Here is a 24,377-nt window from a genome sequence, read left to right as displayed (position 1 = left end):
GATAGCCTACCATCTGTGTCTAACTGGATAATAATAATAATGATGAGATAATGAGAAGATGAGTTTCAAGGGAAAAAAAGATTTGACCTCAGATTAAGGTTCAGTCAACCAAAACTCTTCCCATAAGTCTGTCAGAAAATTAATCATCAGAACAGCAGCAACAAGGACACACTGAAAGCTTATTTAAAGGTTGACCCTGCAAAGAAAATTAACACCAACCAGTTCTACGTGCCATTTTTGTGTATCTCCAACAGCTGCCGAGGCCAAAGCCTGCTTTTTGTTACATGCTGGTGATGAGGTGACAGGCTGAAGTACACTACAGTCTTTACCATCTACGTGCCAGGAGCTCTGAGTATTTGCCTAAAATAAAAATATTAATGATTCAGTTTCATTATATAGGCTGTTTATTAACAATTATTACATAAGTATTGAACATTCAAATTTTCATTACAGTAACATATAAGAACCAGTAAAGAATTTAATTTAGTTGACAACCTCTGACAACAGTGTTATCCACAGCAATCCACGCTTTGAAATTGTCATAAAATTGTGACTAAAATTCAGGTACAGGACAACCATTTACATAGCCTTTAGTTAAAGGAATCAGGTCCTTGAGCCTTGATTAAAACAACAAGAGAAAAATAAGAACTTACTGAGGCATCTAGAAGACTTTGTTCTCTCAATGTGTATTCTGCTGATAAAAATTTCAGTTTCTGATGGAGTTCCTCATTTTCAAGTACAACTACTCGTATTTGATCTTTCATCCCAGACAATTCCTCCTATAAGATAAACGAACTGCATCTAAGAGGCTCCTTGAGACACCTATCAACATTTAAATATGTGTTGAGACCAGAAGTCTAGATCTCAAGATACTGGTGTGCCAATTATGTTAACCCTTTTAAACAGAATAAGGATACTCAAAAGATAAGTTTTAGATGGAACAATGTTAGATGGAAATTTAAGCCACAAAAGTGCTTCCTTAAAAAAAAAAAAAAAAAGTATGAGCTTATTTCTAAAAGTAAGCATGTCTTTGGATGGCCTTAAACAGTACGCAAGGCACCAAGATGCACAGTAAGGCCGAGTATCTACTGCACTGCATTGAGGTCAGTTTTGGTCATCACAACCATCATCATCTCAAGGCTAAGGGTAAGCCATTTTTAAAGTAATTATTCATATTTAGGGAATCACAGTTTTAGTAGGTAAAATATGTTACAAAATACCTTGCAGAACTTCACTTCTGCTTCTAAGTGGTTAATGTACTGGGACTGATCGTTGATTATAGGAACAAGATCAGAAAGGGCAGGTAATTCCTCAGTTGCAGCTTCTGGGGGGTTCTGAAGGAAGTAAAGAATAGTACGTGTTATCTTCTGATTATCTGGGGTTTTTTTGCAATAAGATATTGGTTGCACACAGAATACTATTTACAGTTAACAAAAAGTCACCAAGTACTTGATTGTGGGGAAGAGAGAAATAATGTTAAGTCATCAATGCAAAAAGTAAAAATGTCACTCTTGTCAAGTGTACAATTGCTCGACTAAGCATATCTATAAAACAGGATTAAATCATATCCACTACCTGATTTGTAAGTGATAGTCATACCAATATTTACATGCATGCCCTGTTTTAGACAAACATACGGGCGTATTTTCTACTTGAAAATAAGTACAACAATCTCTTGAATTTTACATTAGAGTTGTGAGTAGGCATCAAAGAACACACCTCTAAATGCTAATTCATAATTGCTGCAGAAACACAACTGTGCCTGCAATTTCAATTGTATACATTTTACTAGAGACTATGTTTATTACAGAACCCAGTATTTTAAAAGGCACTTCCGAAAAACTCCCACTTCCTTTCCAACTCTGTTCCTGAAGACCCCACTAACAGATGAAAGTTTTGTTATCTTCATGAATAACTACCAAATGCAGATACTGAAGGAAATCCCCAGCAGATGTTTATTGAAGATAAACAATTACATCTCTGCTTTTTTTTAAAATAGAATTTAAACAGGGATTAAACTTTTTACCAAATTTGAGCAACACACAATCTCTATAACTTCATCATGTTTATTCCTAAGAATATAGTACCGATTAAATAACAAGGTAAATAAATCTATCCTTAAACATGACAATTCAACAGTTTCCTGAAAACTACAGCCTCTCTTTGATCATACTAATAACAGTCCTTGTTAGTCTAACAGAGTAGATCTACAAATATTATTTGTATACATTATAATAATTTATTTAGATACCATAAAGTGACATACCTTAAAATAATTTTAATATAGCATCAACATTAACCATAAATATGCCAGTCTACAATGAAACCAACTTTGAATAATAACAAAGATATTCAATGGATACTCTACCTCTATATTCAAGAAACTAGTTACTATCAAAGCCTCATCAGTTTTCTTTAGGTGCTCCAATATTGTCTTACTACCTTAGTTTGATTTTTCACTACGGCAGATTTCATCCACTGAAAAAACTGTGTAAGTTCATTCTAATGCTAGTTGACATATATGAATTATTTAATTTCTGAAGCTAGAAGAAAGCTGATCCATGCAAACCACCAAGTCTGTCTCTTTTTTTTTTTTTTTAAAGCATTGAAACTGGGATAGTGAAATTGGGACCCATTTCCAAGCAGAATATATATCCTCTTTTGTAAAAGATCTCTGCATTTTTCATCACTGTATTGGATTGACAGACATTTGTAATACGCTAAAGTGCCTTCACCATATTGTTCGCTAATAACGGTACAAAATTCATAGGTAGTTTGCTAATGAGGGCCTCTCAGAAAACAGTTGCATTTCTAATATTAGTTTACTATGCTGGATGAAAAGACAGGCCTTTTGATACTGATCCTCAGCTAGTTTGAAACTGATATAATCCTATTAATTTCTGTGATCTTAGGTCAGAATCATACCTATTTTGCACAAAATGATTCAATGATAGATCTCAGAAGCAAAGGATATGCTTTTCAAACATGCTTAATGCCTTTAAGACCCTAGATTCTATTTTCAAAAGCTAGCTAAACAGTTACAACTCCAGTCTCCAGGACCTCCTACAAAGCTCAGAAATCAACACCTCTATTTCTAAAAATTATTTTTAAAACGTTCAACATTAAAAATCAAGCTACTAATGGCTAGCTGTAACATCTTATAGTCATTATATCTATAGGTTCAGCATTTGACAAGAATGAATGTTTTTCACCATAATAAGGTGTTAACATGCCTGTCTTACCTTTCAGGATAAAGCTAAAAAACCACTAACTCATTAAAAAAAAAAAGAAAACAAACAAACAAAAAAACCCCACCAAACAAACCTACTGTAATGTTTAAGTGTATTGTACACGGATGATGAATAACCAGACCTGTAAAGACAGCAAAAGTTTCTAGCAATCAAAGCCTTTGTACCAAATCCCACCCCACCTAAATTTTGATTATATAAAGGCGTGTAATTTTATGAACAAATCAAAATATTTTAAACTTTGTTTCATGCTTTAGAAGAAATAAGACTGATACAAGGTTACCATGTCCACCTTTCATCATTGCAGATGGATTTAAAATCATATACGAAAAGTATATTTGGCAATTTTATCTGAAACAGACATTTATGAACATAAGGTGAATGGGTATTGTATTTATAGAGATCTACTCTATGCTGAAAGTCTCTGGATACCGTTCCAGATTTAAAACAAAAACCCTAAGTAAATTCTCATTGCAATAACAAAAAAAAAAAAAAAACACCCAAGACAAACACCAGATAGTTGGAAGTAATTATTTAACTATTCTTAATTAAAGCTTTGTATTTAGTCTAAAACTACCACTGAGATAAGAATTATTTTCCATTCTGAAAGAAAAGGGAAACTGTTCAACAAATATGCTTGTTCAAAATGCAGAAGAAAGCAGCAAAGAAACAAAAAGACATTCTTCTGAATCTCAGTCCTGACATAACCGTTCACGCTCCCTCAGTGAGGATCTTGAGGAACCTGGAACAAGAACTGAGACGACAAATGGATGGTTTTCCAGGACAATCTAGAAAAACATTCATGGAACTGACTCTGAATTTGCAGCGAGTTCTGGCCCTCAGCATCTAAATTGCAAGTTCCAGTGAACCAGAATTCACCTTGCTTTACAGTCTATTAATTTCAGAAAGCAAAGTTAAGAGTACATGTATTATACTTCCAAGAATATTTGTAATTTATCTCTCTATTCCTCCAGCTCCCTCTCATCCCTAACTGCTTTCTGAAAGTGTAGCGGGTACCTTCCTGCTAGCAACTCCAACTAATCACTGAAAAAAAAATCAAATCAAATCAAATAACAGCAGGGAAAATGGGGGAAAACTCCATTTATATTCAAATTATTTTTCACTGAAGAACAGCACTAACATTTAAAGTGAGGAACTTCCCATTGGTATAATATATGCCGGAGTGTTTGGAAAAAAAAAAAAAGTTTCACTAAAGGGAAAAGAGTAAGTAAGTAATATATTTTCCTGACAGAAGAATAAAGGAGGACTTATTAACACAACCGATAATACGGTCACTGTGATATTTCTTTATTCAAAATGTTTCTATCTGCCCTTTGAGGGGACAAAAGTCTGTTAGATAATTTGTTGTTTTCTTTTTACTTTTGTTACACAATTGTTATCTCTTAATTAGGGAGCTTCTACTTAACATTCTGATCACAGCTCAAAATAACATGCATTAGAAGGTGAAATAATAGAGGCTGGGCAGGTAAATATTTAAACTAGTCCAAATATTAAAATCAAAACTGAAAGACACACCCAATCAGTATGAAATAGCAAACATCTACGCCCGAGTCTCAGAAATGCTGCTCATATTTGCATTCTTAATATTCAAAAGTTTACCATGTAAACAGAGGTTCATGAAACACAAACGCTTAGCAGCGTTAGAAGCTAGTTTTCTACACAGTAGCAAATGTTTTTGCCACCACTAATATGTTGACCCAGTTGTGTTTTTCCAGAATGCCTCAAAATTCAAACCTCTAAACCCCAGGAATTAAAGACATTTTAAATCAGGCAGTCTTAAACCTGCTACCCTATAAAACGGCAAGAAATGATGGGAATCAGTCACAAGGAACTCCGCCTGTACTGAACCTGTGCTGGGTACAGTTAGTTTAGCTAAGACGCATCTGGAAACAGAGGCTTCAAATGGTTCTACTACCACCTTATCTTTTCACAGGGAAGAGTCACTGGCATTGTTTACTATAAACCAAACAAAGTAGTCAGTGGAGGCCATCTAAGATTCAGCTGGAACAATGCCTTTAAATTCTTTTCCCTATAGGGATACAAAACAACTGCTAAATACTAGTAACTGAACGGTCCTCCTTGGCCTACTTCGGTGCAATTCTGCTGTGAGAAAGATAAATCTGAGAAGCTTCTGTAAGGGTGTCCCTCCCATGTAATGAACTAACTTTGCCAGAGAACCACTTCATTTGGTAAACAGCTACAGAAACTGTTGTTACATGGACCTCTCCAATCCTCTGGAGAAAAGGCATGGCTGCAGCATAAGAAAGCCTTCCTGAATCCTCACACTAGAGTGGTGAAGGAAAGGAGAGGCTGCTCTTAACAGGAAATCTGTCTACGCAGTCAATCTCAAATGGTTTCAAAACAAAAAGGATGGACTTTCGGTGGAGAGGTGAGAAAGCTGGAAGTAATAGGGTCTGCCATCCACACCGGACGACAAACTAAAAAGGAGATGATAGGTCTAAATCCTGTATTAAGGACTTTCTTGTTCTTCTGCTATGGTCATAAGCATACTCAGTTCTGGCCACATCCTTGAAGATCTCCTGCATTTCAGAAGATTAAAATCATTTGGGGTTTCTTATTCTTCTGAGACTAGGTATCTGATCTCAGCATGCATGGTGTTCATTCAAATAACACAAAGAAACAAGGCAGCAATACATACAGAGAATGACATCCTCCTCCTGGACAGGGAGGCTTCACTTTCCATTCTCTCCTGATGTTGCAACAAAGTTTTAAGTTGATTAACTAAGAAGAGATTTAAAAAAAAAAAAAAAAAGAGAGAGAGAGAGAGATTAATAAACAAACAGTCTTTCTTGTTTGAATGGAATTATTTCTAGCAATTCTGAAACTATTTGCTTTCAGAATAATCTTACCTGCATGACTGTGCTGCAGTTCCTGCCAAGCAGAATTCCCCCTCTCATCATCACCCCTGTCCAGAGAGGACTGGTCCAATCCAGCTTCACCCTCACCCTCTGCAAACTCTCTTTCCTCCAAGGCATATTTCAGCTGATGGATGCTTTCACTAGCACGCTCTGCAAAAAAAACACATCATTAGCCACAAGAAACAACATAAAAGAAAATATTTAACTGATTGATATTTTAAATGTATTCAATATATGTGTGTGTGTGTGTGTGTATGTATATATATATGTGTATATATATATATGTATATATACACACACACACACATATATATTTTCAGCGTCTGTCTAGCTTGAACTCTTAACCCAAACTCAGCCACCGGAAGCAGCTACCTAACATAAACAGCCAAAACTACTATATGCCATAATTTGCAGCAGAACTGTTTACTACAATTTTAAATAGCAAATTATAAACAGCATCTTAGCCTGGCTATACTTTAGGATTCTACAGCAGTACAGGGAGCCTCTATTAGAAATTCCCAGTAGAGGCAAGGCTTCAAATACTAATCACACACTTCATCCTAAATTATTTCCTAGCATACACAACTTCATTACTTTTCAATCAACATAAGAGCTCTTGCTATATTTCGTATAGTGTGCGGGATCAAGCTCTTAGGACAGCATTTTTGAATTCTAACAATGATGCCACATATCACAAAGCAATACGCAGCACAACCAAAAAATATCCGAGTAATTGAAATAAAAACCTCAGCAAACCTGGCTTGTCAACATACACCAGCAGCTACATAAAACCGGACGAGTTCTGAACAGGTATAAAAATTAAATAAGAACATTTAATATACACTCATCTCTAGAAAAATGAAATGAAAAAAAAAAATCCCCGATAAATTAAAATACTTCGGGAAGTCTTTCAAGAATTCACTGAGTTACTCAGCGCTACATTGAAAATGAGGAAAGAACATTACTGTATTTTTTCCATATACTCCTTTTTTAAACATTTCATTCAGCTGTCTTCATAAAAAAAAATAGGAGACTTTCTAACCAAAAATGCAGAGATATAAATGCTGCATCCCTCTGATGCAGCTGATGTCAGAAAAGATATTTGAGAGATTTGCAGCTGAGAGAGAACATCTGAACTGTGAATCAGAAGATATGGGCTCAATTTTAGAAAATGATGAACTCGGTTCACACTATAGGACATCAGGTAATTCACTTATTTCTTTTCTTTCAAATTCTTATTTACAAATAGAGACGAGTACTTAATTCCTCTCTCCTTTAAACACTTTATACACTAAATAGATCAGGACAGACTTAGAGCAGTGACTGTGTTATTACAGAGTATATATGGCTTTATGCAATACTTAGCAAAGCAGGATTTAGCTGTTGAACTGTAATGCCAAGCCAACTAAGAAAACGATCCATACATCAGTCATGGAGCACACATTCTCAGTTAGACAGCCCCCCATCACAATTCACAGCCACTTCATCAGGAATATAAGATGAAATTTCTTTTATATAACGCTACAGTCATTTGTGACTATAAGTCAAAACTTCCCTGAATCAGAAAATTTCGTGAATAGTAAACAGTTATTGATGATTAAAACAAAACACCCATGCTTCAATTTCAGAAATGTAAAATCACAGCTGTTTGCTTCATTTAACATCAAGTTCTTTAAAGGCTTGTTCTACCTCAAGACTACTGTATATGAAACATTCAGGTGTAAATCCCCAGAGAACAGACATTTCACTTGTGGGATAACGTTTGTAGGGAGAAGTAATATATTTTATTGGAGCAACTGCTACGACTAGAAAAAATGGCAAGCTTTCCAGCATATCAGTCCTTCATTTATTTTTATACGCTTGTAATCTGTAAATTTATAATGATGTATAAGTAACAATTAACCAAAAATATTTTTCCTCATAGAGAAAAAAGACACCTAACAATCACAGTTAAGCATTTGCTAGCTAGAACTCAGAAGACATGCCTCAGAATATAATATCCGCTGCCGGTTAAAAATGTAAGTAGCTCCTTTTTTGCACTTGGAAAAATGAATACTAGCTCAAGCCAGGAAACAAAAGACAGGTATGTATTTGTGCCCTCACTTCACCTGTCTTTTTCAGGTTCAGATAATACTAACTAAAGTTGGAAAATCATTGTTTTTCCCACTCCTATGGGATTTAGCAGTCTTTCTCATTCTTTCTGTCTGCTTGGTTGTAACTCATCAGTAGTTTAGAAAAAATAAATATCCCCCCAAAAGACGTAATATTTAAGAATATGGCTTTCAGTTCAGCATGCCAGCTCCCCTCACTTTTTAGCAATGCTAGGTTTTAATGAAAACCTGACCTTTCTCATGTTGTATTAACCTCCTCTCAACACCTATTTTTAAAGGATCATCTTAACACTAGCATTACCTCTTTTGATTTTCAGGTACTCCATCTTTTAACTAAGTTATGTAAAAAGACAACATAAAAAGCACATTTTAAATACTTATAGCAATGTAATGAATATATTTTAAGAGGAAACGTCTCAGTAAAGAAGCTTTTCGCTCAGACATCCCTCCTGGCTAATGAGCATACTCGAGTTGTTCATCCATTCTCGAGTGCTCTAGGACGCTATGGGAGTGGGACAGTTAACCAGGCAATAGTGGAAGTATCCCTGTGATGCAAAGTTTTACATATTTACCAAACTATGTTGCAACTACCTGTAGCCAAAAGGTGTTCAACATCAGTTAAGGTATTTAAGCAGCATGTCATCCAATAGCAAGAAAATTTCATTTCTCATTCACTGTAGGCCTCTGTCAGAGATCCTGGGAGCCTAAATACTTGCTTTTATGTTCTATACCCAGAGAAGAAAAAAAGACGTACATGTACAGTTTTTTCCAGACCTCCTCTCTCTTTGTAGAGAGAACGTAACACCACAGCTTCCAAACTCTGTGCTACTACTTTATCCTCAAAGATAACAGAGATCTTCAGATGCTACATCCTCTTTTTCCTGAAACATTTTGGGCAGCAGTAGGAGTAAAACACATTAAAAGTATTATTGATGGTACACTAATATCCACTTTTCTTGTCTAAGCTTCCCTGCCTCCACAATAACGCCACGATGCTTTTGAAAGCTGCACCAAACATTTGCCAAAGTTTCTTGAAGGCTTGATGATTTCCAAATTACAATGGCTGCTACTACGAGCAAAAAGTTCACCAACCTGGAAACGTGGGAGTTCAGAGCTTCCAACGTCTGTGTTTAGGATTCACTAATCACTGAAGAGCTAACATTTACATCAGCTAACAAGAGTTGAACTGGATTCATAGGAAGGAATAAATAGATTATCTCCTTATTTAGGAAACGTTGTAATTTGGTGCATTAGGACAAAAGATGAAACATTACATAGTGGGACTATATACTTGCGTTGCTTCTGCCAATGTAAAAATATCCTTTTTAAACCTGAAAGAAGCATACAGAACCTCTATGAATGCAAACTGATGGGCAAAAGAGTCTTTATTTGAAGGCAACATGATGATTTCATAATGAATTCAGAAGTTACTAAATTTCAAGTGCTCCCACATTTAAAGCAATTATTCTGGTCATACTACTCCTGTAATTGTACATTTTATAGAAACTAGGCCTGAGTAAAAACATACTGCAGAAAACTACTTGCATGTAGTACTGTAATTTGCACATGTAATTTTCAGTCCTGCCTTTGTTCTTCTTTTCTGCATCTTAACAAGCCTACACAAATAAAATCTGAACATATGTTTCTGTTGTTCAATAAAACTCCACTGATGTGTTACATGGGTCCAGCTGACGATACGGATGAAGCTGGATTTATCTGGATTAAAACTTCAAAAAAAAAAAAACAAACCCCACCAATGTATTGATACAGTTCTTTGGTTTCCCATGTTTAAAGGATCTCATCTGCTGATGAAAAATGACAAACCAGTAACAAAACCTGATGGGTATAAATCAAAAGAAAAGATCTAACTGCTCCATCAAAACGTTATCATTTTTCAACTGTCAGGTAAGAATCACAAGAGAGCACTGTATTTGCCATATGGGACAAAAATTATTATCTAATGCCTCAGGAATGACATAAGTGACTAAAAGCCTAAGAAAAAGTAATATATTGCTTATTATTTCACTGATAGAAGCAACCAGCTAAACAAAAACAGGTCCATACTGCTCTAGCTTCAAACACATCCCTACCCTTCAATTCACCTAAACATGAATGAAACTTTTGGCTACATTTAAGTTCATTTACGCGTAATGCTTTAGACAAAACTGATAGGGCCTTGACAAAAACACTGATTAATGTTCAAAAAGCACATAATAATATATTTCAAACACTGAATAAAGATACTTCTACGTCCTGAAATAAGCATTGATAAGTCTTGTTGTTTTTTCTACCCATTGCAACTACAAAATCTAAATACTACACCCTGAAAATATATATTTTAAGTATAGTAGAGGTATCCCTTTTCCAGATAGTTTCTTAGTATAAATATAACAGGTAAATTTTTTTGTATGGGAATGTCACTGCTACTGCTGAATGACAACACTTCTTTTACATTAGAGATACTTTACTGATCCATTCAACTAATCAATAAAAAAGATCAAATTAAAGGCTAAAGCCAGAATAATCTGAAGTAAGATAAAACATGGAAGAGGTTGCTATATTTCCAAAGAGGTGACAATCAGCTTTGAAGCAGGGTGGGGGTGGAATTGTGAGAACATTTGGCCACTGAAATGAAAAGAGAAAAAACAGAGAAAGCATTGAATCATGTGTGCATTGCCTAAAACAAAAGATGTTTTTTCAAACACTGCCCAAGACTGTCTATAAAGAGCACTCCTTTAAATGAAAGCACCAAAGCTACCTCATTCATGAGCTCAGAAATGCCACAGAAAACACTCTGAGAGCTAATGGAGAGCTTAGCAAAGGAACTAATCATCCAAAACAACACAATTGCCTGAAAGACATGGAAAATAATTCCGGCTGCTAGGAGAGAAGTGTCAAGCAACAGAAATTGAAGGAAAATAAACTTTTTCATACCGCTATAGTTACCATAACCCTATCGGCTAAGGCTACAGATCCAGTTCTAATAATGTTTACAGGAAGACTACTGGAAGCTATTGGCTGTAAACATGCTGAACAGCTCACGTTCTGATACACCATGGTTCCCAATCAGAAAATGGCCCTAGAAAGTTAGAGAAGCAGGAATTACAGTAAGTCTGTAGGGATTTAAAAAAAAAAAAAAAGAAAGAAACAATAACTGGCAAAACAGAAGATATAATTAGATCAGTTAGTGAAAACAAAAATAAACAAATAAACAAGACATTTAAAAGAAATTTCTACTGTCCAAAAGTACACGAGCTCTGACTTTGTTTCTACTGACATTTCGAAACCTAAAATAGTGCATAATGTACCTCTTTCAGGGTGGCATTTTAGCCTTATTACTTAAAAATATCAAAGAAAAACATACAGCCTACACAGAAGAGTTCTACTTCCTGAATACCTAGTTATCACCAGAAATGTGAGGCATGCATGAGTGTACCTTTTTGTTTGGACTAAGACAGAAATTAAATTAACTTTATTTGAAATATTTGCTACTCTACTGTTGGAGAGATTTTGACAGGGCAACAAAAGATGGCCTTCAATAATAATATATATTTTCACTCACTAGATTATTTTAAAACATTTAGTAATGTGTGCTAGATATAACCGATTCTCTCTTCCCATTTTAGAGATATCAGACAGCAAATGAAAGGTCATTGCTCAAAATGGGATTTCCTTAGGAAGTACCAATTCAGACACCTGAAAGGAAGCTGAAAAATCTCGTGTAAGTTTTTACTGTGTCTTGCTTAGTCTTGGAATTTACCTTACTTAACATTCTGATATGAACCAACACTTCTTCAGTATTAGCTGCCAATCCCAGGCATGCATATGACTTACATGGTACATAGCAGTTTTGATACTGAAAGCTACATGTCAATTACTACCTATGCTGCTAGAATTTTACATGTAAACATTCAACAATAGCAATGAATGATAACTGCCTATTCATTAGCCAGGCCTCAAAAGGTCATGAGAGGTGTTTAACATACAGATGGATCAAAATAAGGAGTTACTGATACACTTATTTGGCTCTTCTGTCTTCATATTTCATTGGCATTATATGAGAAACAGACCATTTTCAACACACCTTTTACCAGCTGTAAAAGGAGGCTGTTCTCTGGACCTTTGACCTTCATCCTTTCAAGTACCTAAATTAGCCCTTTCTGCAGTTTAAAGCACCTGACTGAGGTCTAGAGACCCTCACATCTATATGAAACTCCATGGATTTCCCATTTCCTTCTGACTGACTCTCACACAAACATTTTGTGCTCTGTTCAGCAGAACACTTGGAAACAATTGCCCCAAAAAAAAAAAAAAAAAAAAACAATTACAGGTTACCATTTAAAATTTAGTTCTTAGCTGCTTCAGTATCCCAACTAACCTGGAAAGCTGGTAACTCAGCTGCACACTCACTTCTCCTAAGGCTGCTTTGACTTCTTATTTCTCCTACTTTATTCTCTAAAGTAGATTCTGGAGCCAAAGAAAGCAGCCACTCAAGGTAACTTTGTTGTATAAGCCTTAACATTTCATCTGGTCCTATTAGAGCTTGCATCTTCATCCTCTGAAGTCATATGGAAGGACTTCACGCTCAGTAATGCAATGGAATAGAGCATATCATTTCCATGTTTTCTTAGGATAAAGATTTACAAGATGTTCATTATCATTGATTGCTGTTGATTACCACCATAGCTGAAAATGACAGTCTCCCCCTCCTTCTCTCCTGACGTTTTTCTTGCAGTAATTCTGCCCCATTTGTCAGCTAGAGCAAGTCTTTACACTGTCAGAAAACTCAGATTTAAAAAAAGTGAACAGTTGAACTGAACTGAAGTTGAATAAGTGAACTCCTCTGACCAAAGAGTCAGGTGAAAGCTAGAATAAAGAAGGGAGTTCTAACTCATCTCCTCCATACCTCTATTGCCGTTAGGGGAAAGTAGCATGAAGGACTTCTGCCATGACACTCTTCTCTTGACAATGGTGCGATAGGAGACCCATTGGCCATTCACACTGTGCCAATTTTGAGTTAACGTGAGTGAAAGAGCACAGCACTTACAGTTCATTACAAAGCATCTGCATTCCTCTGGGGATACCTTTGGAACTGTTACTATCCCCTAAAGAGTTTAAACTTCAGGTTGAACAAAACGGTCTCTGTCGTGTGAAAGTTTACACACAATAACTCAAACCGTACAAATACCACTCTGTATTACAAACAACAAAGACTTCAAAGTCTAGAATATTCAGGAAAAGCCCCGTTATAGGATGGTTGTTACTTCATCAGAAACCTCTCCGTTGACCTCCAAGTCCAGTTATGTCTTGGTCAGGTTTTCTGGTCTCACTTTCTGTCCTCTGGCCACCTGATTAAGTTTCCTGGATTCTAGTGCACACTTGGGGATCCTGTGTAATAGTCCTCCGAGGGATCTCTCTTTACAGCAAAGGACACTGCCTCAAAGAGCAAACGCTATTCTCTGAGAACTTAAATAGCCTTCCACCTCAATGAACAAGGCCACAAAATTATTCTTCTGATCTCCAGAAAGAATGGAGAGAACCTGTTGCTATGTCTCAGCCAGACATAGGTCAAGCATGACAAGCAGTTTAAGAATGCTGCATGTCAAAAATATCAATTAATGCTGCAGGCATGCTGTCTAAAATTGCAGAATCTGGATTGGAATTATAAGAATTTGTAGAAAAGTCTCAAACTGCATAATTATGCATGAAACATGGGTAAAGAATTAGGTTCGGCAACTCATGAAGTAATAATGATCTTTACTGACATTCGGTAAATCAACTACTGCTAGCGCTAACGACGTGAAGAATGTTTTTCGGGTCAAAGGAGTTAAAAATTGTACACCACTGAGAAACAAAGAGGTTGGCTGAGAAACATAATGGAATCCATGTTACATTCCCCGCACTGGGATTATGTTTGCATATTACCCTATTGATCTCCACCTACTGAGAAGCACTCCTGGATCTATGGAGTTGGTCCTATCTTTATACCGCATGGGAAAAGGCAGAGGTCCACATTTCCCAGAATGGTGCGGAAACTGAAGGGAAACAGCCACCAGAAGCTCAAATGTTCCAAAGTGATTTAAAAACCATAATGGATCCAATGTAAGGGAATCTAGTCAAAAACAGGAAAAATGGAAAGTGGTATGAAGAGAATACATGCATGCCTTCATTTGATATGAGGAGCTTTAATATCACTCTTGCACACAGTTAAACAGGCCAAGATGCAACATCCTTGAGAAAGGCCCTTTGAACTCACAGGAAAGTTAAAGAAGTCATTGACAACATCCAGATAACTTGGTACAAAGACATGCTTCAACTCCATATATCAAAAGGCTACATAACTATGAAGATATGAATATGACACTCCCCTATCACCTCAACAGGTTTTCTAGTTGAGAAAAAGAGAGATTCCCTTGGATCACTCAAAATGCACAACAAAGGACCTAAGAGAAAAGACAATATTCAGACTCTGTTGCAAAATGTAACAAAGAATATTTTCAAAATAAGACTAGTCTGAATAAAGGAATGAACTAAGAAGTCCTTACCAAGCTACTCATACACAGAAAAAAACATTTATATAAAGAAATATTGAGCACCCTGAAATTAGCCTGAATAGGCTTAGAGTCCAAAGGCCTTTGGCTTCCACTGCTGTCAGTCTCTAAGAAAGCCATGAACATCACATCCTGTAGGGGCTCCAGGCAGCAAAACGTAACCGCTGGATGACCATAACTACAAGGACGGATACTGAGCACAGCACGCTGCCTGGGCACTCTGGAACTAAAGGACACCAACAAATCTCCTTATATGAACACGAACAAAGGAAATCTGCCTTTCTCACTGCCTGTATGCAACCCTTTGGACTTACCAGAGATGCAAAAGACCATCATGGACTGGCCTGCAACTAAAATGAAAAGGTAGGTCACCCTCCTAGGCTATCACAGAACAAGAACAACAATTCAGAAGATGTTTCAGTAAAAGCGTATGTATCTCCTTCTGAGATCTGTATAAAAACAAGTAAACAATCCAGAAAAAGTATTCTAGATAATCAGAAGTGCTCTGAAAATAGGCAAAAATCTTGTTAAAACCACACATTTTCAGCACATTACTTACTTCAGCTTGTACTTATGCCTCTAGTAATGCAGGAGAAATGAACAAAAGAAAACAAAAACCCCAAGCGCGGCCTTTCTAAACAAAGCTATCCCTCTATGCATGACAGTACTCTGTAATAAAGCAGAGACATTATGCCACCAGATGATTTTTTTAAGCAGCAATACTGTAGTTGTTCGACTGTAGTTTTTTTTAAAAAACCTGAATAATCAGTCCATCTGGTTTCATCACAGTCTAAAGGAATGGACTCTAATTATATGCAGAGTTTAATCCTCAAAGAATTTGACAGAAAATCAGTCATATCATAGGAACAATAAAAAGTCAGAGCAAAAACCCTTTGCCTCAGTCCAAACTGAGCATTTGAAAATTATCCAGTGGTTTTCCATACTGGCCCACAGAAAAAGGAAATGTGATAAAGTTCAAAGATTAACTGTGCCTATGCATGGCAAGTCATAACTTTTACTCATCATTTTTACATAGCACAAAGGGACTCTACACATTTCAATACATGTTCCAATCTCTGTACTTCTAACTGTTCTATCTGTAGCTTCCAAGCAACATCTGTATGACCCATTTATACTCCTGGAAAAGTAACTAGAGACAATTCTTCAAAGCTGTATCTTCTGGAACAAAGCAAGATCCATCCTCAGTACAAACAACTGATGCTATTTTGAGAGAGTAAGGTGAAGTATTTGCTAAGAATAAAGTATCAAGTGGCTATTAAAAAATATTTCCATTGTTTTATCTTCTTGCAATAATGTTTCCTATATTGCAATTGTTCATGTAATTCACTAGCATCAGAAAACAAATTAGATTTATTTTCATTATCTTTAAATGCTGTTTAATAAAACATGAATTCAGGATGTGTTGATCTGGAACACAATATTTTTAATGCTAAGCAGGGTGGCATATCCACAGATTATCTTTTGGCTTTCTTCAGGATTTGGTTACATACTTTTACCAGTCAGAGGTAGTCTGAAAGCTTGTAACGCTCAGCTGTCATAGCAAAGAGGGGAAAAATGTTCTCTGCATATATAGTGCTTCTTGGATAAGAAGGCAGGTATGAATACAGTTTATGATGTGGGAATGATCACGCTCATAAGAATCATTTTTCTGCCTCTTCTTTATGACTAGAATTTTACACTTCAGTGAAAGCTAAGATCTGTGCACAAATCAAAGAAAAGCACACAAAACAGGCAGCAGCCCCATTAACGCCAAGGTTATGATCAGACAACTACTTCGGCTAGTATTAACTATATTTAAGGTGTGATATCTGACCGTTTACTTTAGCAGTCTGTTGCAACGCAAAATAAACCAAGACTATTTTTGTTGCAGTGGACCAGCAGAGTGCTCATGGTCAAGCAGCACCAGGGGCACTACAACTTGTTAAAGAGAACTAATGCAATCACACATGTAATCACATGACCCTACCTTATAGTTTGCCAGACACTGTATTTTTAGGTTCGTTCTGATTTTTATAGAAGTTCCAACTCCCCAAAGCACTTTTGGGAAGAAGAGAACAACAACAAGCTAGCCAGTCACACTTTAATTGGCTTCAAACTGCAGAAGCTCGAAGCACACGGGCTGTAGGTCTAATTTGGGGTTAAAGCGCACTGATTAAATAAAAGGCGGGGGAAGGGGGGGGATACGAGCACGGCTGACATGTTCTCACAAGTTCGAGTCAGGCCGTTGTACAGATGCGCTTTTACAGGGAAAACAAATTCTCACTCCGATATAATGTTGCTCTAGCCAGAGGTCCGGTTTAAGGAGCACCAGAAGAGCTAACTCGGCTCCTGCCACAAGTACGCCAAGAGCACGGCACGGCGCTGCCCCAGCCGAGCCGGGCCGGGACCCCCCCGCCCTGCCGCGGCGGCCCCCGCTCACCTCGGAGGCGCCTCTGGTACCGCTCCAGGGACTCTTGCAGGGCGGGCTCCCCCCGGGGCGCCCGCATGAGGAGACCCGTCCCTGCCGGACACCGCAGCCGCCGGCGGGGCTCCACTACAGGGGAAGCGCGTGGGAACCACCAGGCGATGCCCCGCCACACCGGCACCCCGCAACGGCGACCGGTAACGGTAGTTCGAGCCGCTCCGCTTTCCCGCGCGCCACAAGCGCCGGAGGCTCCCGGAAGAACTACAACTCCCACAATGCGCAAGGGGGACACGCTCCGCTTCCTCCGCGTTGTCCGTTGCTACCCGCGAACGGCCTCCCCCAGCCAGAGCGGAGCGTAGCAACGGTCGGGCCCCGCCACGCCCCCGAGCTACGCGGCGTGAGGCAAGGCCGTCAGAGAAACTACAAGTCCCAGCAGGCGGCGCGGCGCGCGGTGCTCCCTGGGAGGTGTAGTCTCTGCTGGCCGCCCACCTCCCCCACCCGGCAGCGGGCGGTGGGCAATCTCACACCCTGCTTTCCTCTTTGTTGTGGCTTGCGGCCGCGTTCGCGCCTGCGCACAAGGGCGCTCTTCCGCCTACGTTCTCGGGTCCGCAGTGGCTGGGTATAGCGCAGGTCCAGTCGTGCCAGAGGGGACGGGGCGGGGGGGGGGGGGAAGCTGTGTTTACCTCCCGCCACCGCGTACTCTGGCGCTTGCGCAGTGAGCGCCCGCCAGGCGGCGCGGAGAGTGCAATCACCCTCCTATTGTCTGAAGCTGGCGCAGGCGCAGCTCGGTCGCTGCGCCGCTCGTCCCTTGACGCCTGCGCGCTGGCCTCCCCCCACCCCCCCCCCATTGTGTGCGTTCGGGCGGCGCCTGCGCAGTGCCGTGCCCCGCTCTGCCCGTTAGCCGCTATGTGCAGGGAATAACGTTAGGGCGGTTGCTACAGGGACACCGAGCGGAGCGCCCCGCCCCCGCCCCGCGGGGATGCCGGGTCAGTGAGCACCGGCGGCTGCGGCGGCACCAGGGACGGCCCCTCCCCGTCGCGGCGAGCCTCCGAGAAGGGGTGAGTGGGGAGGGGGGTGCTGCCGCCCTGGCTGCGGGTCGGGTGCGAGCCGTGCCGGAGGGGGGCCGGGGTCGCGCCGCTTGCCCGCCATCCGCCCGCTGCCTATTGTGTCAGGCGCCGCGCCGGGGGGCTGCGCCCGGCCGAAGGGCGGTAGCGGACGGCCCCCCCCTCCTCCTCCTCCCCGTCGTGCCCGCTGCGGTCCCCCACCCCCTCGCCAGCGCGGCGGGGCCGGCGGGGGGCTGCCGCCGCGCCGAGCCCGTAGGGGAGCGGCGCAGATTGGATGCAGATGGTGCCGCCGGATGCCGGTGCCCGCAGCCGCCGGCCCGTTGCCGCCCCGCCGCCGCCGTGGGGCCCGGCCGGCCGCCCCCGCCGCCGGCACACACCCAGCCCACCCGGCCGGCTGCGGGCACCGCGGCTCTTCAGGCTGCCTCCCTCCCTCCCCCGCCGGCGGATTTCCGCGTCTCGAGGAGACCTTTTCAGCTGTTTGTTTGTTCATTTATTTATTTATTTATTCCGGTCACTCCTATTTCAAAAACTGCCCCGTGGCTGGAGAGGGTGTGTTTCTCCAGATTTAAAAATGACCGATAACTGTTCGTTTGACATGCAGTGTTCCCGCCGCCGCCCCCTTGAAATAACGATGTTGGAGCGGGATGATGGAGAAGATCTGTTGGTTTTGCCATCTCTCTTACTGTGTGTTTCCACCCAACAAAGAGGGTCTTTTACGTTCCATAACACTCTCCCGAATGCTCGATCTTTCCATTCTTGAGACTCTTCCCGCAGGAAACGTAGAATAACCTTCCCCCCCCCCCCAATCTCCGCCTCTCCCTGGTGGTGGAAGAAAAGTGCTGGGCTCACTTTTGTCTCTTTGGCCTGGAAACGAACGGGTTACGGATCTAACAAAAACCCGATGGCGGTTTTCAAATATAAAGCGTTTGGTAGAGGAGGAAGCTGGCTTCGGGGCGGCTCGGCGGCGGCGCCCTCCGCCCTGGCCGCCCGCGCACACGCCGCCGCGGCCGGATGCCGCCGGCCCTGCGGGCGGGGGGAAGGAGTAGCCTCCTCCAGATCGCTTTTGGGCGCGTTTGGCGTTCACCGGCAGCAGGCAGAGGTGACCGTGCATCTCTCGCAAGCCCGGCTGGAGAAACGCCAGCTGGATGAAGCGCGGATGATGGCCGTTCGGTGTCATAATTATGTATACGAGCCGGGAGGAGCTCGCGGTGACAAGAGTGTTGATGGTGTTGTGCTAGTTGCCAGCCTTTTAGACGTTATTTTAAACGTTTTTAAGATGAGCCGACAATTACTCCATCTGTTCTTACTGTTTTATGAAAAAATGGAGATGTAGTTGCTGTGCTGATGAATTGAAGATAAGAGTTGCGTTCTTGTGACAACCTAGATAAGAGGTTACAGATAGCACGCGCTGATCAGCCCTTTGAAGAAATTATTTTCTTCTCAGTGAAAGCAAAGGTGTTCATGAAGTATTTGATTTATTTGAAAGAATAAAGCCTGTTCCTGGCGCTATGATGAACCCCCCCCCCCGCCATGGAGTGCTGTTCAAGGCTTTGTGACAGTGAAAAATGGTGTGTGGGACAGGACGATTTTTGTAAACTGAACTAGTATGTGATTAAATATGCTGTGATTTCCTATGATTAATTTCCTCTGGGAATTATTTTCTGTCCAGATGTTGAGGAGTATGTCTTACTGGAACTGAGCTCTGTAGGTATGAAAGATCCTAAACTTTACTTAACAAAGGGCTGAGAGGGAAGGTTGAACATAAATACGTTTAAGAATCTCCCTTCCCTTTTTGATTTTCCAAATACTTTTCAGTTTATATACACGTATTTGTTTTCTTTTCTCTCTGAAAGAGGTCAGGAAGACTGCCTAAATGGAGAGAAAAGAATAGCTGAGTATACACAGAATTTTGTCAAAAGCAAGCCATAAGACTTTTTTTTCCCCTCTAACTTATGAACTATCTAAAAGGCATTTGTAATGAATCGGATAAAAATATTTCCTTTTCTACATTTAGAGAGAAGTATTTTGACATGAAAGTTGTTACTGAACTTACCTTATCTTGGTGCTGCATTTTCTTTGACATCTGTGCCGGCTATCCTGCAGGTGACTCCCTCCTGTATCAAATCAGGCTGGGTTTTGCAAATTAGAATAGGTTCTGTATTGGGCTTCATAAGCTGTAATAGGCCTGGCAGGAAGGTATTTTTTAACAATTCTCTTGATAACATACAGTCCAGAAAAGAGTTGCATTCTTGAAATTGAACTAGAGAAGTCTATGTTTACTTGCAGATGGGAACTAGGAAGCTTCCTTGAGCAACTGGAATAAAGCCTAAACCATGAATAGCTGCAGAAATTGATTTTGAGGTACAATTTCCAGTTCTTGCAAACGCAGGTAAAATGTAATAATGTAAGCTGATATCGTAGTATCTCCTTGAATCTCTACACAAAGACTATTTCCTTGTGGCAGCTGTCCTTCTTAGCTTTGGCAAGCAGAATTAAGTGGAGGTGAAACAGATTATTTTTACTTTGTTATTCAGGAAGCCAAGGATATCTGTGGAAATTTTACTTTTGCTTAAGAAAAACTTAACAGAGGAGACAGGCATTGAATATATTCAAATATCAGAACTTGTAGAAATTCTTGTATTTGCTTCTAACATTTGTGGGGTGTTTTTTTTTTTAACAAAAAAAAAAAACCAACAACAATGGCATGCACTTCCCCCTCTTTGAAGAACTTGGTGTATGATTAGTAAAAACTGGTATGGTAGCGACCAGGAGACTGTTTGGAATTTGAGAAAAGAAAGTTCTTTGTTATAGGGGGATGGAGCTTCTGATTTGCTGACTGGGAGCTAGTATTAGATATGTACGTTCTTCCTTTTCTAACAACTAGAGGTTTACAATGATAGTGCTAGGTGATCCTTTAAGGATCTAATGCTTTTACTAAATGTCTACATTTGTTGCGTTCTAGTTCTGACCATTGTGTCTTTTTTTGAGTTATTTGCCTTGTTACTACAGCTCTTCAACAAAGTGGTCTACAGGTAATAGCCTCCTTCACTATACAGTGCTCTGGATCACAGACCATCCTGTGCGTTGAATGAGGCAGATGTTCTGGGGAAAAATAGTATGTGATCATGTAAGTTAAACTATACCATGGTGTGTGTAAATTGGAGCCTGTGGAGAGTGCAAACTGCTGGTTTAAACAGCTCTGTATCTCTGTTGTACAGTTCTATGCGTAGAGAAAAATATTAAAACAAATTGCAAGAGCTTGGTTTTCCCATATAATTTAGTTTCTTCCACTCTATCCTGTAAAACCTGGAGAGGTGTTTTCATTTTAGGGCTGTGTTTGTAGTTAGAAATTAATTCGAATTTTAGGTGATCACCAAAAAACATATGTTTTAACTTAATATAAGTATTTTCTTTATCATGTGTTATGTCAAAAGCAGCTTCTTCTAGAGACTTCACCTGAAAGCCACATAGATGTTATAGTGGACTCCTGACACCAAAGCTTTGAGAGAGGGAGACTTGTGTTGCGGAAGGGAGTCAGTGCCGCATCACTGAATTTGAAGTGTACCGTTCAGGCTCTTAGATGGAAGTAAAGGAGTAGGTGGACATTAAGGATGATACAGGTTAGGAGATCTGGTGTCTTGACGCCTCTGAATAGAGCAGTCCCTCTTCCCCACTCTCCTCCATTTCCGGTGCAGCGTGGCCCTACCCTGTCTGTCACAGTGTCTCCAGTACTTGTCTAACTACGTGAATAGTTGGTTCAGTTGACTAACCCAGCAGAAAACTGCTTTTCTTTTTGTTTTACTTGATTTTTTTCTCCTGCGTTGGCAAATAAATTGTCTTATTGTGTGGTCAGAGAAACGCCAGAGCGAGCACACAGAATGCGGGGGCAGGAGTATCCAGCCTGTAAGAAGAGAGTACTCCTTTTTTCAGTAGCAAAGAGCCTTTTGGTCTACTCAGCTCTACTATCTGACTGTCTTCTATGTCACTGCAGAATATTGTGGTCAGAAAGAGGGTTATGTATAAATCTAAGAAAACAAACTAATTAAAATACTAGCTTAGTTCTTATGATCAGCATTTAATGAGTATTCTTGATATGTAAATGACTGCAGTCACAGACTTTGTGTTCAGAACATATCACTGGGTGAAAAAAAATGTATCTCTGAAAAGCAGGTATGAAAAGAGGAGAAGGGTGAGAGGTAATCCTGTTATAACCTGTCTGGCCTTGGTTTCTGGAAAAGGAAGATTTTTGTGCCAGACGAATATTGGTATCCTCTATTTCGCAAAGTTAAGGCTGTGAATTTTTGAATATTTTCATTAATTTTTCACCTCGTATTCCTCAAAGCACTTCAGGAACTATGGTATTTTTCCTGTTTTGTAAATATTTTTGGCCTCTATTTTTTGAAGAAATCAGTAACTGCGTTTTAGTTGTGTTTTAAAGGAGGAATTTAGCCTTCAAATTCATAGATTTCCAGCTGAGAAGAATGGCAGTCATGATGTTCACTGTCTGTGTTCCAGTTTTGCTTTTAAAACTGAAAAAAAACTTTTACATCCTCTCTTTTGTTCCTGCAGTGAGGTCAGACTGAGGTTTTCAAGTTTTGTCACTTCTGCTTTAGCAGATGCCTGTCATAAACCCAGATTATTTTTTTGTTTTAAGGTAAACTGGTTTGCAGTGCATATATATATTGCTGATTAAAGTAAGAGAAACACTGTCAGAATAAATGTATTTTATTTTTACTTTTTTTTTTTTCTGTATGAGTTTTTCTGGAGAAGAGTATCCTCTACTAGTCACATTGCTTAGATTATGTTAGAGCATTAGATGCATACCACAGTTCTTCAGAAATGCCTTTCAGGTTAATTGGACGTTTTTACGATATACTTAGTAGAATGCTTACTTCTAATTCACCTGTCTGAGAAGGAGATTTAAGAAGTAACAGGGGAAGGTGAGCTTCTGGAAATAATATTTTATATTTAAGATTTTAATTACTGTTTTAGTGATGTTATTTGTACCAAACTTGACTTTTTTTTTTTTTTGAGTATGCTGGGATAGCTGCTGTTTACAAGCATTGAAAGTAAAAAGCTATGTGTCAAAGGTACAGTAAGGTATGGTTTAATATCCTGTAGTATTTAATGAAAGCCTAAATGGAAATGAGAATTAAGTCTTAGTAATATTGAACTGTGTGGCTTTTGTGGCTTGTAGAAAGGTGCTACTTGCTGTTGATTTAGATAAATTGTATTTGTTCATTCAAAGTATGAAGCATATGCTTTAATTTCATCCTCTGAGCAACATACTTGATAGAATGCAGTAGTTCTTTCCTGTATGAATCTAACTGGCATATTTATCAAGTACTATTTCTTCTCTTCTTTGCCCTTTAGAAATTGTTATTTAAAAAAATAGGCTTTTCCTTAGCTAAGTGCAACTTGTTTTTAGAGCTCCAACATCATCCACTGGTGGTCCCTGTAAGATGGTTCACTTGAAACAGCTACAGCCCTCTTCCAGTCCAGCTTTGTCAGTTTGCCCTGCTGGCTTCCTTGCAGGGATCGATGTTCTCTTAGTGGGATGCACTGCTACAGTGCTCTTTACTGTTTTTATCCTTGTAAATTAAAACTTGCCTTACATTCTGATCTTTTTCCGGTAGACTAAAATGGTATTTTCCTTGGTAAACCGTTGCGTCTTCTAAAGTCCATGTAATGGGTTTGCCAGATCTTACAGCACTTTGTACTTCATTCCAAATGAAGTTCTGGTTCTGCTCATTTTATTTCTTTCCAGGAAGTGCTGCAATATTGAGCTTTTCAATGCTATAAAAACAGAAGTAATGCCACTCCCTGGTGTTTCGAAGATGTTTCTTTGTGCACAGGACACTGTGCTAGTCTTCCGCCATGGTATCGCATGAAGAACGCACCCATTGAGCTAATAATTATGGTCTGGAAGTAGCAATACGTTTAATGTATTAAATCAGAGGTACTTACAACTTTTCACTCAAAATTACGTGCTTAAATAATTTTCTGGATAATCTTTTTATTAAATTTCAAACACTTGGCCATCTAAATATGCATTCTCTTCTGTGTTCAAAGTCAAAG

General features: G+C 39.6%; 2 protein-coding genes across 13 annotated transcripts in view; one reads left to right on the top strand and one right to left on the bottom strand.

Moving 5' to 3' along the window:
- Positions 1-17,952, bottom strand: part of SDCCAG8 (SHH signaling and ciliogenesis regulator SDCCAG8) — a 117,185-nt gene extending 99,233 nt beyond the window's left edge. Inside the window, exons 1-6 of one of the 2 annotated variants that reach the window (XM_068939301.1) lie at positions 17,251-17,952; positions 6,140-6,298; positions 5,929-6,011; positions 1,221-1,334; positions 654-779; positions 220-360 (exon numbers count right to left, since the gene is read on the bottom strand). In XM_068939301.1, the coding sequence (XP_068795402.1) occupies positions 220-360; positions 654-779; positions 1,221-1,334; positions 5,929-6,011; positions 6,140-6,298; positions 17,251-17,317 (690 nt within the window). In that variant the 5' untranslated portion in view covers positions 17,318-17,952. The remainder of the gene's footprint in view (positions 1-219; positions 361-653; positions 780-1,220; positions 1,335-5,928; positions 6,012-6,139; positions 6,299-17,250) is intronic. The other variant, XM_068939302.1, reaches the window with a different exon arrangement.
- A 132-nt stretch (positions 17,953-18,084) lies between these two features.
- Positions 18,085-24,377, top strand: part of CEP170 (centrosomal protein 170) — a 111,684-nt gene continuing 105,391 nt past the window's right edge. For 7 of the 11 annotated variants that reach the window (XM_068939300.1, XM_068939299.1, XM_068939298.1 and 4 more), the window contains exon 1: positions 18,092-18,293. The gene's annotated coding sequence lies outside the window, so the exon portion shown is untranslated. Of the gene's footprint in view, positions 18,294-24,377 lie in introns of all 11 variants that reach the window. The other 4 variants (XM_068939293.1, XM_068939291.1, XM_068939292.1 and 1 more) reach the window with 3 other exon arrangements.

The sequence above is a fragment of the Struthio camelus genome, chromosome 3 (assembly GCF_040807025.1).
Source record: "Struthio camelus isolate bStrCam1 chromosome 3, bStrCam1.hap1, whole genome shotgun sequence".
Classification (NCBI taxonomy): Eukaryota; Metazoa; Chordata; class Aves; order Struthioniformes; family Struthionidae; genus Struthio; species Struthio camelus.
Note: the sequence above shows the minus strand (reverse complement) of the source record. Positions and strands in the feature narration are given on the sequence as shown.